The 15,221-nt window shown below is 42.9% G+C and overlaps 1 protein-coding gene across 13 annotated transcripts in view; it reads right to left on the reverse strand.

The window, feature by feature from the left end:
* The window catches only part of GRIP1 (glutamate receptor interacting protein 1), a 752,587-nt gene that overhangs the window by 90,020 nt on the left and 647,346 nt on the right, over window positions 1-15,221 (reverse strand). For all 13 annotated transcript variants that reach the window (XM_055118021.1, XM_055118025.1, XM_055118019.1 and 10 more), the window contains 2 exons: window positions 4,122-4,308; window positions 3,393-3,538 (listed from right to left, as the gene is read on the reverse strand). In XM_055118021.1, the coding sequence (XP_054973996.1) occupies window positions 3,393-3,538; window positions 4,122-4,308 (333 nt within the window). The remainder of the gene's footprint in view (window positions 1-3,392; window positions 3,539-4,121; window positions 4,309-15,221) is intronic.

A 15,221-nucleotide genomic window follows, 5' to 3' on the forward strand; every position in this document is an offset into this window, starting at 1 on the left:
CTGTCTACCACTGTCATTCCATGTCCAGTTATTCCAGCTCCTGCTTTCCTGCCTTTACCATCTTTCCCTCCCCCAACATTGCAGAAGGTGCTTTTTCAACAGTCAGTGGGTTATCTCACTGCCTTCGGCAAATGCTTAATGACTTCATTACACCTGGGAAAGACTCTAAGGATTTTCTTTTGTTCTTTCCCAAGGCACTGCATTATTTGTCCCATCCAACCCCTCCCACCCAAAGATGTGCCCATTTCTACATTCAAATCTTATCCCCAGGGCCAGGGAAATCTCTCAATGGGCTGGTGCACCTGCCTGGCATGTACAGAGTCCTCAGTGCAATCTCTGGCACTGTGTGGTGAAGCCCCAAGGACCGCCGGAAGCCCCCAAATTAAAAAAACATTATTTCCACTCCCTGATCCCTTATGCATTCTAGCCAGAGCTCTTCGCTGTATTCCAAACCCACCAAGCTTATTCTGGCCCATGTCTGTACACAAATTTCTCTCTCTTCCTGCAATGCAGTTTTTCTAGACTTTAAAAAGGCTTTTCCACCTTCATATCTCTGCTCCAAAAGCACTTCCTTAGAGAGTCATCCTATAAAAATAGCAAGCCATTCACTAACTTCTGGCTTTATTTTCCTCAGAGCACTTACTACTGTCTAAATGTGTGGTTGTTGAGCTGGAAAGTTAACAAAAAGGGCCAGAGCACTTACTCACATGCACATGCCCTGAGTCAGATCCTTGACCTCCCGTGGAGCCCGATGCCTAAGTGGGGTATGGCTCTGGAGGTCCCAGCATTGCAGGACCCAAGCAGCATGCATTGCTGGGCCAGAGTACTGAACCCCCAGCTGGATATCTCCGAGAGTGACCTTCACCCAGAGTACTACCTGGAAAAGCTCTGTCCCCCAAATAAATTTCTATTTATGAATTTAAACATTAACTTCTGTGGGTTTTTTTTGAGGGGGGTGAGGGGGCATACCTAGAAATGCTCAGGGGTTAGTCCTGGCTCTGCGCTCACAGGAATAACTTTTGGGATGCTGGGGACGGAACCTGGGTCAGCCACGTGAAAGGTGAACATTCTACTTGCTATTCTATCTCTCCAGCCCCTAAATATTAATCTTCTGAACTGCTACTACACAAGTTTCATGAAGACAGGATTTTTCGTTTTGTCTTTTATTGTCCTTTTCCTGTCTGCTGCTGCATCTCCATTGTTACAGAACAATGGACTGTTGCCAATAGTCAGAAAACACTTGTTGAGATAATGTGATTTTTATGTCACAGGGAACTTTTGTTGATGGGTTATGGTCACCAGGTCTGTGAGGCAGTATTTTATAAAGGGAGGTAACTGGGTTAAATGTGAACTAGTTCAATCCTTACTGCAAGTCCTGGTCTCTACTAAAACTCTTCAGGAAAGACTTCCTTGTTATTTGGGGGAGGGGGAGGGGAGAGCTATACTCAGCTATACTCAGGGCTTACTCCTGGGTCTGTGCTCAGGGATCACTCCTGGCAAAGCTCAGGGGACCATATGTGGTGCCAAGGATTGAATCCGGCTCAATTCTGTGTAAGGCAAGTGCCTTAACATGTATACTATCTCTCCAACTATTCCTTGCAATTGTCATTTTATTTATTTTTCTAAATTTTATCTTATTTTTATAAAATAGTTTACAATATTTGATTACATTTAATATTCAAATACCAATCCCACCACCATTACACCTTCCCACCACCATATTTCTGATGTTTCCATCCAGAATCCCAACCCCCATCCCAAAGCAGAACTGAACTAATTTATTTTGTATGGCTGGAGCGATAGCACAGTGGTAGGGCGTTTGCTTTGCACGAGGTCAACCCGGGTTCGATTCCTCCGCCCCTCCTGAAGAGCTTGGCAAGCTACTGAGAGTATCTCGCCCGCATGGCAGAGCCTGGCAAGCTACCTGGGGCATATTCAACATGCCAAAAACAGTAACAAACAAGTCTCACAATGAAGATGTTACTGGTGCCCGCTCGAGCAAATCTATAAGAAATGGGATGACAGTGACAGTGTTAGGAATAAACTGCTAACAATGATCCAAAAACTTTCCTTAGAAGAAAGTGTGTGAAGATTGTTTTATTTTACCAGGGGCATTAAGCCCTACTACAAGGGGTTACTTACATGTTGTTAAAGGTGAGTCTTGTGTGCTTATATCTGTATCTGTATAAATATATTTCCCCCTAGGATTGGTTGCCTTCAATTTTAAACCCCATAAAATGGGGTGTGCTACTCTTGGTATACTGGTGACGGGAAGTACAAGATGTCCAGGAATAGGTTCAGTAATGGGTGAGGCTCGGCCCAAACGTGTGAAGAGCGGCTGTGAGCGTGGTGGTGGTGGTTGAGTTCAGCTGCTAGGACTGGGTCCCTGGGGCAGGGAGGGGCCTCACCCCCCCATCCTCCACTCCAGGGTGCCCCGAATGAAACAGCCTGGCTCGGGGTTCAGTGTAATGGCTATGGCATGTTCAGAATTGTTTTAAACAAGTATCTGGTACCATTTCTCTTCAATACTAGAGACTACACTAGAGGCAGTCACACCCAGAAACTGCCCCTGGCGGCGCTGTGTAATCCCATCAACGACCAACATCCAGAGACTATAAAACCAAGTTCCCGGAAGAGAGGGACACAGAGTCTCTTGCCCCTGAGCTTGGCTGTCTTCACGGGGCCCCTGGGAGGGGATGGGTTGCATTTCTCTCCCTGCCCCAAGCAGAGCCTTGACAGTTAAGGACCTCTGGAACCCAGCCATGGCCATACTCAGGGCCACTCTCCACACATTTGGATGAGCCTCACACACGGGGGAGCCCGTGGAGGAACCCAGGTGTGCAGGACCTGGGGCCGAGATCTCCAAGGCTGCAGGGACTGGGACTGGGCCTCTTCCACCCAGATCCTCCATTTTCCAGTATCTAGAGAGTCACACCCAGAAACTGCCCTTGGTGCCGTGTAATCCCATCAATGGTCAACATCCAGAGACTTGACTGTTCCCTACAGATCTTTCATGGAGTCTTTGTAGGATCGAGGGTCAAAGAGAAGCTTTTGTCCCTGTGACTGAAGAATATAGGTTCTCGAACAAATATGAAAAAGTCTGGGAGAACTGCATGGAATAACTGCATGATTTCTTTTTATCACCCTTTATAGCAGCAATTACTTATTCATTTTGTCACATTTATTTTCATTTGTTCTTCTGAGTGATGTTTTAATGAATAATACAAAAACAATGCTCAATTCAAAATGACACCTTCTAAAAAAGAACAAGTTCAACTTGTGTGTGTGTGTGTAATATATATAAGACAGCTTCCTCGCTGCCATATGATCCCAATAATTCACATGTAGCCCGCTCCTGACTGTGCTGCTGACTTGAGATGATATGATCATACCTGCAACATCAAACTCGATTTCTAGAGTGACCTTGCTCGTGATGGACGAGTCCCGGAGGAGCTGATTGGCTTCCTCAAAGGTGCTGTCTTCAGTTGGAATTCCGTTAATGGCCATTACCCTGTCTCCAATCTGTAGCACTCCACATCTAAATTTAGAAACACATGGCAGAGGTTGGAGAAAGAGTGTAAATTATTTTCAGTCTGAAGTTTCCCAAACTCCCTAGTCTGATCCTTTCAAAACAGCAAAAGTGTTTGGTCTTGCGATTCGATACCACGGGCAACAGCCATGCGTGGTCTCTTGCCTGTCATGGCTACAAATGTGAGCAAGGGAGGTGCAGAGCAGACAGCTAATCAATAATTCAACAACAGAGTACTGTTATAATCTGATCTGAACCAATCAGATCAAACCATGATGAATATACATTCTCTGATGGCAGAAAAATTATTAAAGTTTGAACTTCAGTTTTTTTTTAGTGAGTTTTTTTTTTCCTCCTTTTCATTAGTACAGCCTCCAGTCCTGGATAGACTAAAATCTGCTAGCTCCAGGCATCCACGCTTGCTATTCTCCTCAGGCCTGATCAAGAATATAAAATTTTATTGTCAGAACAGAGTTCATTACGTCTTGCATTTTCTACATTGAGTGCTATTCAATAATTTATTGGCCATTCAAAGATAGCCAGCCTGAGCAAGGCAGAACAGAAAAAGATGCAGTGAAAGAGACCATCTCACCTCTCTGCTGGGCTGTCAGCTTCGATATAGGAAATCAGAGGTGGAGAAGAGAGCGTCTCCGTGGCAAACACACTGCCTTGCAGCTGGATCCCGAATCCTGTGACGGGGTCCGCCGTCAGCACCACCTCTGTGGTTTCTGTGTGAACCACCTGCCCTGCGAGGCCCACCGTGCTGGAGGCTAAAGACACTAGAGGAGCAAACCGGAAACAGAGTGATGTTAGGCTGAAGCAGGCCCTCGAGGATGGGCACTGCTGCCACAGACTGTGACTGAGCAGAAGCTCATGGAAACGGCAGGAGGTACTATCTGGTTCTTCCAGCAAATCGTTTCAACACAACTGAATAAGATAAAGGAATCTTCCAATACTTGCCACATTTCAGTCATAGACCTTCCTCATCCTCCCCTGCCCCCTTCACTCTGCTGAGCTGTCCTTACATGGGGGACAGTTGTGGGAACTGCAGGAAGAAGATGACCTTGGGGTCAGGTTACCAGATTTCTGGTCCTGAAGTCAGTGCTAAGCAACAGCTGAGAAACTTGGGGTGGGGCAGGGCCAGTGTAAGCAATTCATCTCCTGCCTACCCAGGAAGAGAGGTCTTGGCTCACTGGTGAAATGTTTTGTTTTGTTTACTTTCCCACTTGAATCATTTGTACCAGGAGCCTAAGCTTTTCACAATCTAACCTTCGACTTTGAGGACGCAACCACCTCCTGGCGTGGTGAAGGGATGCAGTTAATGGACCATAATCTAGCTCTTGGCAGGCATGGTGGATCTTTTAATTTATAAAGGCCTCCCTAAGCAGTTTTGAGGTGCCAAAAGAACCAGGTGGTACCAGGACCAAACTCAGAACCTCACATTTCTAGACATGTAAGTGACCACATAAGTTGATTTTGACCCTTCTTTATTCATTTCTTTCTTGAGGTAACATAAATCCACAAGTGTAAATTTGGGTACAATATTACCACACCACATTCTTTTCTTTTCTTTTTAAAAATTTTATTGAATCACCATGAGATAGTTACAAGCTTTCATGTTTGGGTTACAATCTCACAATGATCAAACAACCATCCCTCCACCAGTGCACATTCCCCACCACCGATATCCTGGGTATACCCCCCCTCTCCCACCCTCCCCCTGCCTCCATGGCAGACAATATTCCCCATATACCACACCACATTCACTACCACAATGCCCAAATCTCTCCACCACTGACTGCTGGAGTGTCTCACCAACCCTCATTCTCCGGTTACCTCAGTTCTTTGGTTAGACTTCATGGGTTGATTACCATTGGCCATTATATCTTCTAGTCTGTTTCTTGCTATATCATCTATAAATAAGATCATCTGGTATATAGTTTTCTCCCCCAGACTCATTTTGCTTAGTGTGACTTCTCCAGTGTGATAGTTTTCTTAGTTTGGGGGCCAGACCTTGCTGAATGCTCAGGGATCATTCCTGGCTTGGAGAACCATATGTGGTGCTGGGAATCAACCTAGGGCTGGACACATACAAGGAAAGAGCCTCATTCACTGTACTATTTCTCCATCCCTGGATGGATTCCTTTCAACTCTACATTTGTCCTACTCCTAAATGTGGTCTCTTGAACCCGTTAATTCCCACTGGGTCTCCGGACAACTCTGTCACTTCCTAGTCACTCCTTTCTCTGCTTCTCATCTGAGCTACTAGGTATATGTTTGTCCTTTTCCCATCCCCAATCCATTCACAAAAGGACTGTCTCCCACCTGGGGGCCTGTCCCTCAGCATTGGGAACTGGTGCCCTCCAGACCTATGAATGAACTCTGTCTGTACTAGGGTTTCTGCTGTACTAGAACTTACTCCAGAAAAGGATTTTCTGGCCCTCAAACTGATACCCCATTGTACCATATACACCAAAACTCTCTTCAAGCAGAAATCATTTTGATTTACTTGCCCTGCACAAGAGAGAGGTGGGGGAGAGGGAGAGAGAGGGAGGAAGAGAGGGAGCGAGAGAGAGGGAGAGGAAGAGTCCTTCTGTTTCTTACAACAGAATAGATTTAACAACAGAGAGAGATTTAATAATCTTTGTTCTCTGCATGCAACACTTTTTACTTCAAAACTTGCCTATGTAAAAGTCTAATACTGGGTCTAAAGAAATAACCCAGAAAGCTGGAGTGCATGATTTTCATGAAGTTTTAATCTGCAGTACCTCGTGTCCCCCCTCAGTACTGCATCCACAATAGGGCTGGATCACTGCCAAGCATCATGAGAAAACGAGGGAAGTAGTCTGAAGCCTTTGACTACCACCTCTTCTTTCCATGTACCACTTGATCCTGGTGACATTCCACTACTGTGAGAATCAAGAGTCTTAAACATTATGTGTTTTTTTTTTACTCTAAGACCTGTGCTCCTTGGGGCTTGAGTGATAGCACAGCGTGTAGGGCATTTGCTTTGCACGAGGCCGACCTGGGTTCAATTCCCAGCATCCCATAGGGTCCCCTGAGCACCGCCAGGGGTGATTCCTGAGTGCAGAGCAAGGAGTAACTCCTGTGCATCGCCAGGTGTGACCCAAAAAGCAGAAAAAAAAAGACCTGTGCTCCTTGATAATACCTAATGAACTCTATGAGTGTTCTAAGCTGTTGAAGAAGGCATAAAGAAGTTAAGATTTATCCAGATTATTCTCTATGGGGTCCAGATTCTTTTGCTGTGTAATACTGGCACATTATTTGATACCCCACAGGCACTGTCTCAAATATTTAACCCTTACCAAGGTGACTCTTTATGTGCTGTAAGACTGAAAATATTCAACCATCTGACGAGTTCCTTAAACATTTTTACTGTTTCAGTCCCTGTTCTTTTTCCTCTTTCTTTCTGCTTCAGAGGATGTACCCTTCTTTCCATTTCAATACAAACTCCTGTTGGTATTTTTGGATATGATCACTCCCTTTTCACTCCCTCTGGCTTTGGAATCACACAAATCTTGCTTTTTCCGACTTTTCAACTCATGTTCCTACCTTCCTGACCTCTTCCTAGATTGTATTGATTCCAAGACTGCTGAAAGTGTGACTTCTCCTTTTCCCCGTTACTAAAACGACTCTCACAGATGACTTCCTGAATGCTGGAATCTATGGCCTCATCTGCTCTAACCATCTGCAGCAATGTGCTTTGGGAATAATTTCTTTCTTTCAGAAATTGCTCTCATGTTTGATGAGACTTTATTCTTAGTTTTTAACTTTTTCAGTCCCTATCAGTTTCTTTGCCTCCGTCTGCCTCCAGATCCAAATATAGAAATATCCATGGTTCTATCCTAACTCTGACTCTTGGAACCGTAGAGATAGTATAGGGGAGAAGGTACGTGCCTTGCACACAGCTGACTCAAGTTTGAGCCCTGGTACCCCATATGGTATCTTGGACACATCCAGGGGTCATTTCTGAGCACAGAGCCAGGAATAGTCCCTGAGCAATTCTGTGTGTGGTCCCAAATACACCCCACCAAATAACCCCCCTTACTAGCCCCTATTAATCACTTTTCTTTCTTCTCCTTCACATCCAATGCTTCTAGAATAAGATCTTCTAGATATACAACTTCTCAAATTCTTTCTCTAGTCTCTATCTTTTCTTAAGCTCCAGTGCTAAATTTCCTCATTTGGTAACTCCTTTGACAAGAATGCCTCATTGCCACCACAATCTCTGCACTTTTGTTGTTGTTTTATTTTTGGGCCACACCCAGCAGTGCTCAGGGCTTACTTTTGTCTCTGTGCTCAGGAATCACTCCTGGAAGGCTTGGGGGACCATATATGGTGTTGGGGATAGAACTTGGGTCATCCACATGCAAGTCAAATACTCTCCCGCTATACCATCTCTCTAGCCTGAAACTTTATATTTTTATTGAGTTAATCATCTTCTCTTCCTCCTTGAGACCTCTATTTCTATAAATGGGAAACATTCTTTATCTAGTCTCCAAGTTTAAAATCTCAAACCAGTTTTCGTCTCCTAGCTTTCCATTGTCTCAAATTCAATCAATTGCTGAGTCCTTTCAATAAAACCCGAGACATATGAATCACAAATCACGAAATCCCGTTAATCGTTGATTTCTTGAGTGGGCTCAGTAACCTCTCATTCGTCCTTTCCTTGAGATCTTAGAAGTCTCTCTCAACTCGGCCCTCCCAACGATGTCGCACTGGAGGCTCTTTCAGGGTCAGGGGAATGAGCTCCAGATTGTTACTGGATTTAGCATATGAATACACCATGGGAAGCTTGCAAGGCTGTTCCATGTGGGCAGGAAACTCTCAGAAACTTGCCAGTTTCTCCCAGAGGGAGAAGCAAGATATCGCACGGCCGCTTCACGGCCGGCCCTGCGCTTCTGGGAGCTTACTTTTAAGTCTCTGGATGTTGGCCATTGATGGGATTACACACACCTGGGTTCTTCTGCTGGTACCTTCATGCATGAGGCCTGTCTGAACGTGTGGAGAGGGGCCTTAAGCATGGCTGTAGCTAGGTTCCGGTGTTCTTCGGCCGCCGGGAGCTCTGCTCGGGGCGGGGAGGGAAGCTTGGAGCCCATCCCCTCCTAGGGGCCCCGGGGAAGACAGCCAGGCATGCAGGCAAGAGACATATATATTATGTAAATCCCATCTTTCTTCTATAATGTCAGTAAATTCAGGTTTTAATTATAGTCTTTGGATAATTCTATTACACCATTTCTCTCTCCCTCTCTCTTTTTGTGTGGTATGCACATGCTTGTATATAGTGTTAGGGAATAAACTCAGGACCTCACACAGGTCTGGCAGACGTTCTTTCACTGAACTATATCCCTGGCCTTTTATTTGAACAGGCATTCTGAATCTTCTCATGTCCAGAACTTTCTATACATATATTATTGTTAGATGATCTATATGTATCTATATGTCTGCCTGTGTCTTAATATCCAGGGAGGTTCTTTACTTTTTTTTCTTTTGATAATGATGAAATCAAACTTAGCCAGCCTCTGAGTAGAGCCTCACCATTACTAGTATGGGTTACTATATAGACTTCCAACTAATGTCATTTCCTCACAAGTTAATAGCCTCCAAATTGCAGCTGAAGTGGCTTTTTGAAGATTTAAAGGTCATCCATTTAGTGTCTTTCAATACCTCTCTACTACCTATAGAGCAAAATTTTCCATTCTTGCTGAGCGTGCAGGCTCTTTGTAAGTCCCATTCCTCCTGTCCATCTAGTCTTCGCGTCCTTCTGTGCTTGTGCTCTCTTCCTGTGCTTATACCCATGTCTTTGTAGGTACTTTGTACATACTGTGCCTCAGGATCCCTTCCCCAATATTTTCACCAACCCTTTCCCTGCCTGATCCTGTCAAAGTGAGGAACTTCTCTTATTTTCACAATTCTAACACATGGTTTAATTTCAGCATTTTTAGGTTTTATTTGCCCACTTATCTCTTCACTTGACCCAGAGTCTTTTAAGACTGGGATCAGACCTTTTAATCTCTGAAATCCCAGCAACTACACCATTCAATAAATGCCAAACAGTTGAGGAGTGAATATGGTTTTGTGTTATCATCTATGTTTTCTTCCTTTTAGGACTAACACTCCATGGACATTCTATGGTTCCCTAGACCATAGGGAGCTAGTGTCATTTTCATGACCCAGCTTTCTACTATGTAGATCATTCTGGCACGGTGCTGACATGGCAGAGGACAAATGGAGGTCATTTGTCCAGGTGAATTGCTGTGTCTGTTTTCTAGGGGCCACACTCAGTAATGCTCAGGTGCTACTCCTGGTTCTGCATTTGGGGGGTCCCTTCATATGATGCTGGGGCTCTAACCCAGGTTTTCTGCATATGCTCCAGCCTGTTTAACCATTTTTCTGACCCCAGATATGCTTCTTAAGAAACACATTCTTTTGGGGGGTGGGAAGGGATACTGGGTTTATTGGTGGTGGAGAATGGGCACTGGTGGAGGGATGTGTTTGCGAACATTGTATGAGGGAAAAACAAGCTCGAAAATGTGTGAATCTGTATCTGTACTCTCATGGTGATTCACTAATTAAAGAATAAAATAAATAAAAAAGAAACACATTCTTTATTCTTTCTCAGCAGATTAATATCCAGGATCTTATGGCAGCCTGTAGAGTGAGAGTGAAAGTAAGCTTTTTAATAGGTGCTACCTACAATTCTGAGGTCTGACATATGGACTCCGGGGATCAATCCAGATCATGTTTTCTCCTCTGCCCTGTAGATGTTGAGTATGCTTTGCTTTCCGGAGCACACGTTTTCTTGGCAGTGCACAGACCCAGTAAAAGGTACCAGTGTCTATCAGCACAGAGACGGAGAGCTGCATTTCTTTCTGGTTAGTCCTCATAGCAGACAGGGATACAGTATGAGAAAACCACCTATTTTACACATGACTGACTCTACCCTCATGAGAGGTGAAGCTTTGTGTTGTTATTTTGATTTTTGTTTCAGGAGCCAATCTGGGCAGTGCTTGGCAGCTACACCTAGCATGGTGTTTGGGGCCTGTGTGAGTGCTGCTCAAGGACCAGGTGTGAGGAATTGAACCCAGGGCTCCTAAACGCCAAGCATTCCTGTCTGTTGGTTATTTCCCAGGTCACCAGTGAAAGTTTTTTGAGTTCAAAGGAATATTTGGAGGTAAAAAGGAGAATTTATCTTTTTATAGATTCACATTCATAAATTTTCCATTTGAAATCTTAGTTTGGTACAGACATTAGAACTATTTGGAGTTCAAAAAAGTTTTGAAAAAATTTTTTTTTCTTGGCAGTGCTGGGAATTGAACCCACGGCCTAATATATGCAAGGCAAGTGCTCTACTACTGAACTACAAGTTTCTCCTTGGTTTTGAACTTTTAAGTCAGATGAGAAAGAAAAAGAAAGAATCAATTTATAGTTATGAGAGGTAGGGTTGACAATTAGGTTGAGTATAGTGAAGACATCCTCAGAAGAGGTTTGCTAGTTTTAGGGAACAGGGAAGATACCTGAAAATTTTCATTTTCTTAAAAAGTTTCAAAAACATATTAGTTCTACAACTGAGGGTTGTCACAGTTTTCATTAATAGAGATTAAATTTATAAACTATCTAGAGGCAAGTTGAAGTGATATTGTTAGGTTATTTAATTTAGAAGTTTAAATGTGTTAAACATGGGTTCATTTAATTATATAGTTATAACTTATCTAACGAGTAACTTCATAATTAATTCTGAAAATGCTATGATATGCAGGAATCTTCCCTTTGAAACTGCAAAATATCCCTTGAAGTTATAAGCATTGGGCTGGAGTGATAGTACAGTGAATTATGAGGTTACCTTGCATGCAGCCAGCCCTGGTTTCATCTCTGGCACTGGGTATTGTCACCTGAGCACTGTCAGATGTTATCCCTAGGCACAGAGTTAGGAGTAAACCCTGAACACATCTGAGTATGGCTCCCAAACCAGAAAAGTATATGCATATATCATTCACACACATTATAATCTTGAAAATATGTCCGCATAAGAAAAAGATAAACAGTAGATTTGAGGGGAGTGTGGCATGGTGTGTGTGGGGGGGTGGAGCTGGCCACATCCAGCTATGCTCAGGGCTAATTCCTTGCTCTGTGTTCAGGGACTGCTCATGGAATTGCTCAGGAGAACATACAAATTGCACATGTAAGACAAGGAGCAGAAAGAAAAAAAGAGTTACTTGGAGGAAGATCAAAGGAAGCTTGATGTTCCTACTTTATTCGTGTGGTCAAGCCATGAAAGACAGTAAAGGTGATTGAGGAATCACAACCCTGGAATTTTAAGGTGTTTTCAGGATGATTTCTCTCTCCCATAGCAGATGTGCAGGCAGGGCCCTGGCTCTGGCCTGAGGTATGCCCATGTGTACTTACAGCTAATAAGGGAAATGAGTGAACAGCTAATATGCTGGATTTGGACATGGCATGACATACTTGCTAATTGGTGTGAGCCAATGCCATTGTGGTTGAGACCCTCATATCCCTTCCATTTTAGCGTCCCATTTGGATGGTTCTGTTCATAATCTGATGAAATGCCCACATGGTTTAGGATCTTTGTCAATTCTTGCCTTTCCTAGCATAGATTGAGAAAGTCCCAAAGATAGCTTATTAGCTCCTAAAATTTAAAACTCTGGTAAATATTGGCCAAATCAGAAGCTGTGGAGTTTACGGTCAGATATTGAAAAACATTTAAAAACTACTAAAAACAATGGACCTCAAAGATTTATTAATATGCCAGATTTGTCATCAGTCTCATTCATTTAAGATTTGTGCCTTAATCAAGCACCGTGGGGTTGACCAGTAGCTTCCCTCCTCCAGATGGCAGCTCTTACATCCCTGGGAGGCTTTCTGCATGGCCACTCAGAAACGCCTACCAGCCTTTGACTTCAGTTCCTTTTGCAGGTGTCTCTTGAAGGGGAAAACACTTTTAGAGTTTTTAATTTTTAAAAAACTCTTTTCAGTGGTGCCCTCCCTAGCAGTCAGTGGTAGTAACCAAAGAGGCAAAAGTCATTCTGTAAATATGTTCTAACTTCTTGTTTGCCACTTAGTAGGCAGGCTGGGGAAAGGCCATGTCCCCTGAGGCTCCCTGTATAGAAGCTGGAAGCAGAAGACAGGGGAAGTCACACAGAGCTATTGCATCCTCAGCCACCATCGGGGAGTGGGCTTCATGGGACCCCTCGGCAACAAAAGAGAATGCCTTGGTAATGGGGGAAGGTTAGTACAATTCCGGAAGAGAGGGGAAGGGTTCTCTCTGTGACGAGGCTCTACAAGCTTCCCCAAGACTTTGTGACACTCTCCGTAAAGTCCGGTGCTGGGGGGATACCTCATTCTGAAGTGAGATTGATAAGAAACAAACACTGCCCTTTTCTGCCCCATCCACAGGCCATTATGTCCCTGTATTGTCCCTTTGGCCACTGACACCAAGTGCTCAACACTGAGGTGGAATTCCATTCTTTTCTGGATATTTCTTTCCTCTAGAAACATGTGCAAGAAACACATGTAAACAGGTCATTTTTCTTTCTTTTTTCTCTTTCTATTTTGTGGGCTCTGGTCTCAATCAACATAGCAGAGACTTTTCAAAAAATTATTATATTTGTGACTTTGCCACGATTCACCATCCATACAAAATGGTGTGGTTGCTATAGAAACATAAGTATAAGAAAAAAGGGCAGCAAATGGTGGCACAGAATAATGACATAAATAAAGTGGTGGAAATAACCCATGGTAGAGTGTGAGTAGTGATAAAACTTTTATTATTGGTTATTTGGGAAAACCTCTACATCTAATGTGACTGTAGAAAGAAAAATAATGGAGACCAAGTGCTAACTTTCCCCCTAATCTTGAATACTATCATTACCTTATAATGTCCTTTTGAAGTGGGAATAAATGTTCATAGCTCTTTGAATCGTAAGTTTTAGTAAAACACTAAATGAATTATCTCCCGAGACATTTCTAAATAGTCTGGTAAGTGTATAACTGTGGTGTGACAATGGCAAGTGTTTACAGCACACTATACAGGTAGAAATTTCTTTAACCAGGTTTCTACTCACAATTCTACCATGTTGAAGAATACTATACTGACTAAAGAAGGAACTTAGGCATTGGCAATTGGTATCAGTGACAGAGCGGCTGAGGCTCTTTAACCTAATACAAAATTTAAGATGTGTAAATATCAACCTGAGATAGCCAAATGCCATTTACTCAAATTCATTCCAGTCCTTAATCCACAGAGCAAGTCTTACTTAACAAAAGCAAATGTTTAGCCACTGAAGCATAAGTACAAATATTAATGAATTCATTTTAATTGCACTTCCCTGCTGAGAGCTGTTAGCCTGTTTCTGTCAGTGATAAGTGCTGCACCTGGAGCCATTATATGTAAAAAATTTCATATACAAATACCCGCTGCAAACCCGGAAGCTACTGTAAAGAAGACTGAAGACCTATGTATTACAACAAAGTTTAACCACCGTGAAAACGCCTAAATTTGAGAGCATCTCAATAGAATTTTATATGTGACCATTCAGATCCAGGCATAAAAGCTAACATTTAAATATTCAAAATAACAAGCAATTAAATAGTGCTTAAATGGTGTTACTCTTTAGCAACTGTGTATGGAATAATTGTTTTATTCCGCAAATTATGTAAAGATTATGTAAGTATCTATCTTTTTTGCTTGCTTTTGAGGCTCAGGGCTTACCCACTTTATTATCTTTCCAGTTTCTCATCTATTTTCTAAGTGGGGTGGGGCTAGGCCACACCCAGTGGTGCTTAGGGCTCACTTCTGTCTCTCTACCAAGGAATTACTCCTGGTAGTGCTACGGGAGCCACATGCAGTGTTAGGGATCGAGCCAGGGTCAACTGTGTACAAGGCAAGTGCTTTACCTGCTGTACCATCTTCACAGCCCACTATCTATATTTGTATTATAGTTTATACCATGAGTATTTCTTGTCCTGTATGTCTCTTTTGGTGATGAGACTATATATGCATATATGTGCATACTACATATTATATAGAATATAACATGTGTGTATTATATACACACATATAAATATATTTTTCACAATTACCCAATGTACTAAGAACTATAATTATCTCCATTTGTAGCTTTGGAAAGCCAATATATAAAAAGGTTAGGAGATCCGCTCAATGTCCTACAGCTGTAAATTAAAGGTGCCAGGATGGGAATCTGGACAACTTGGATCTGAAGCCAAAGCTCCTAATCAGTTCACTATACTGGCTTAAATGAGTTCCTTCCAAGAGTAGACAGTTTATAGTCATATAGGAAACAAACATCTCAGAAGCTCCTTTTTCACATGTTCACTAAATTCAACCTTCTATTTTCCTAAATTTTAACTTTTTAATTTGATGGTGAGAGGTTCCCTAGCAGTGCCAGAGTCACTCCCAGCAACACTCAATCCATCTAAGTGCTTCATTTATTAGGTGCAGTGATGCTGGGAGCCACCAGCCCCTCAACCAGCATCACTAAGTATGAGGCATGCAGTGGCAAGTCTCTACCTCAGAGATTCTCAAATGTTAGTCAGTGCTCCAGTCCCTTGAGCCATCTCTACAGCTCTTATATTCCTAGTTTCAAATGGTCTGTCACGTACATATAATAAAGATTACATTCTATATCTGAAT

The sequence above is a fragment of the Sorex araneus genome, chromosome 10, assembly GCF_027595985.1.
Source record: "Sorex araneus isolate mSorAra2 chromosome 10, mSorAra2.pri, whole genome shotgun sequence".
Classification (NCBI taxonomy): domain Eukaryota; kingdom Metazoa; phylum Chordata; class Mammalia; order Eulipotyphla; family Soricidae; genus Sorex; species Sorex araneus.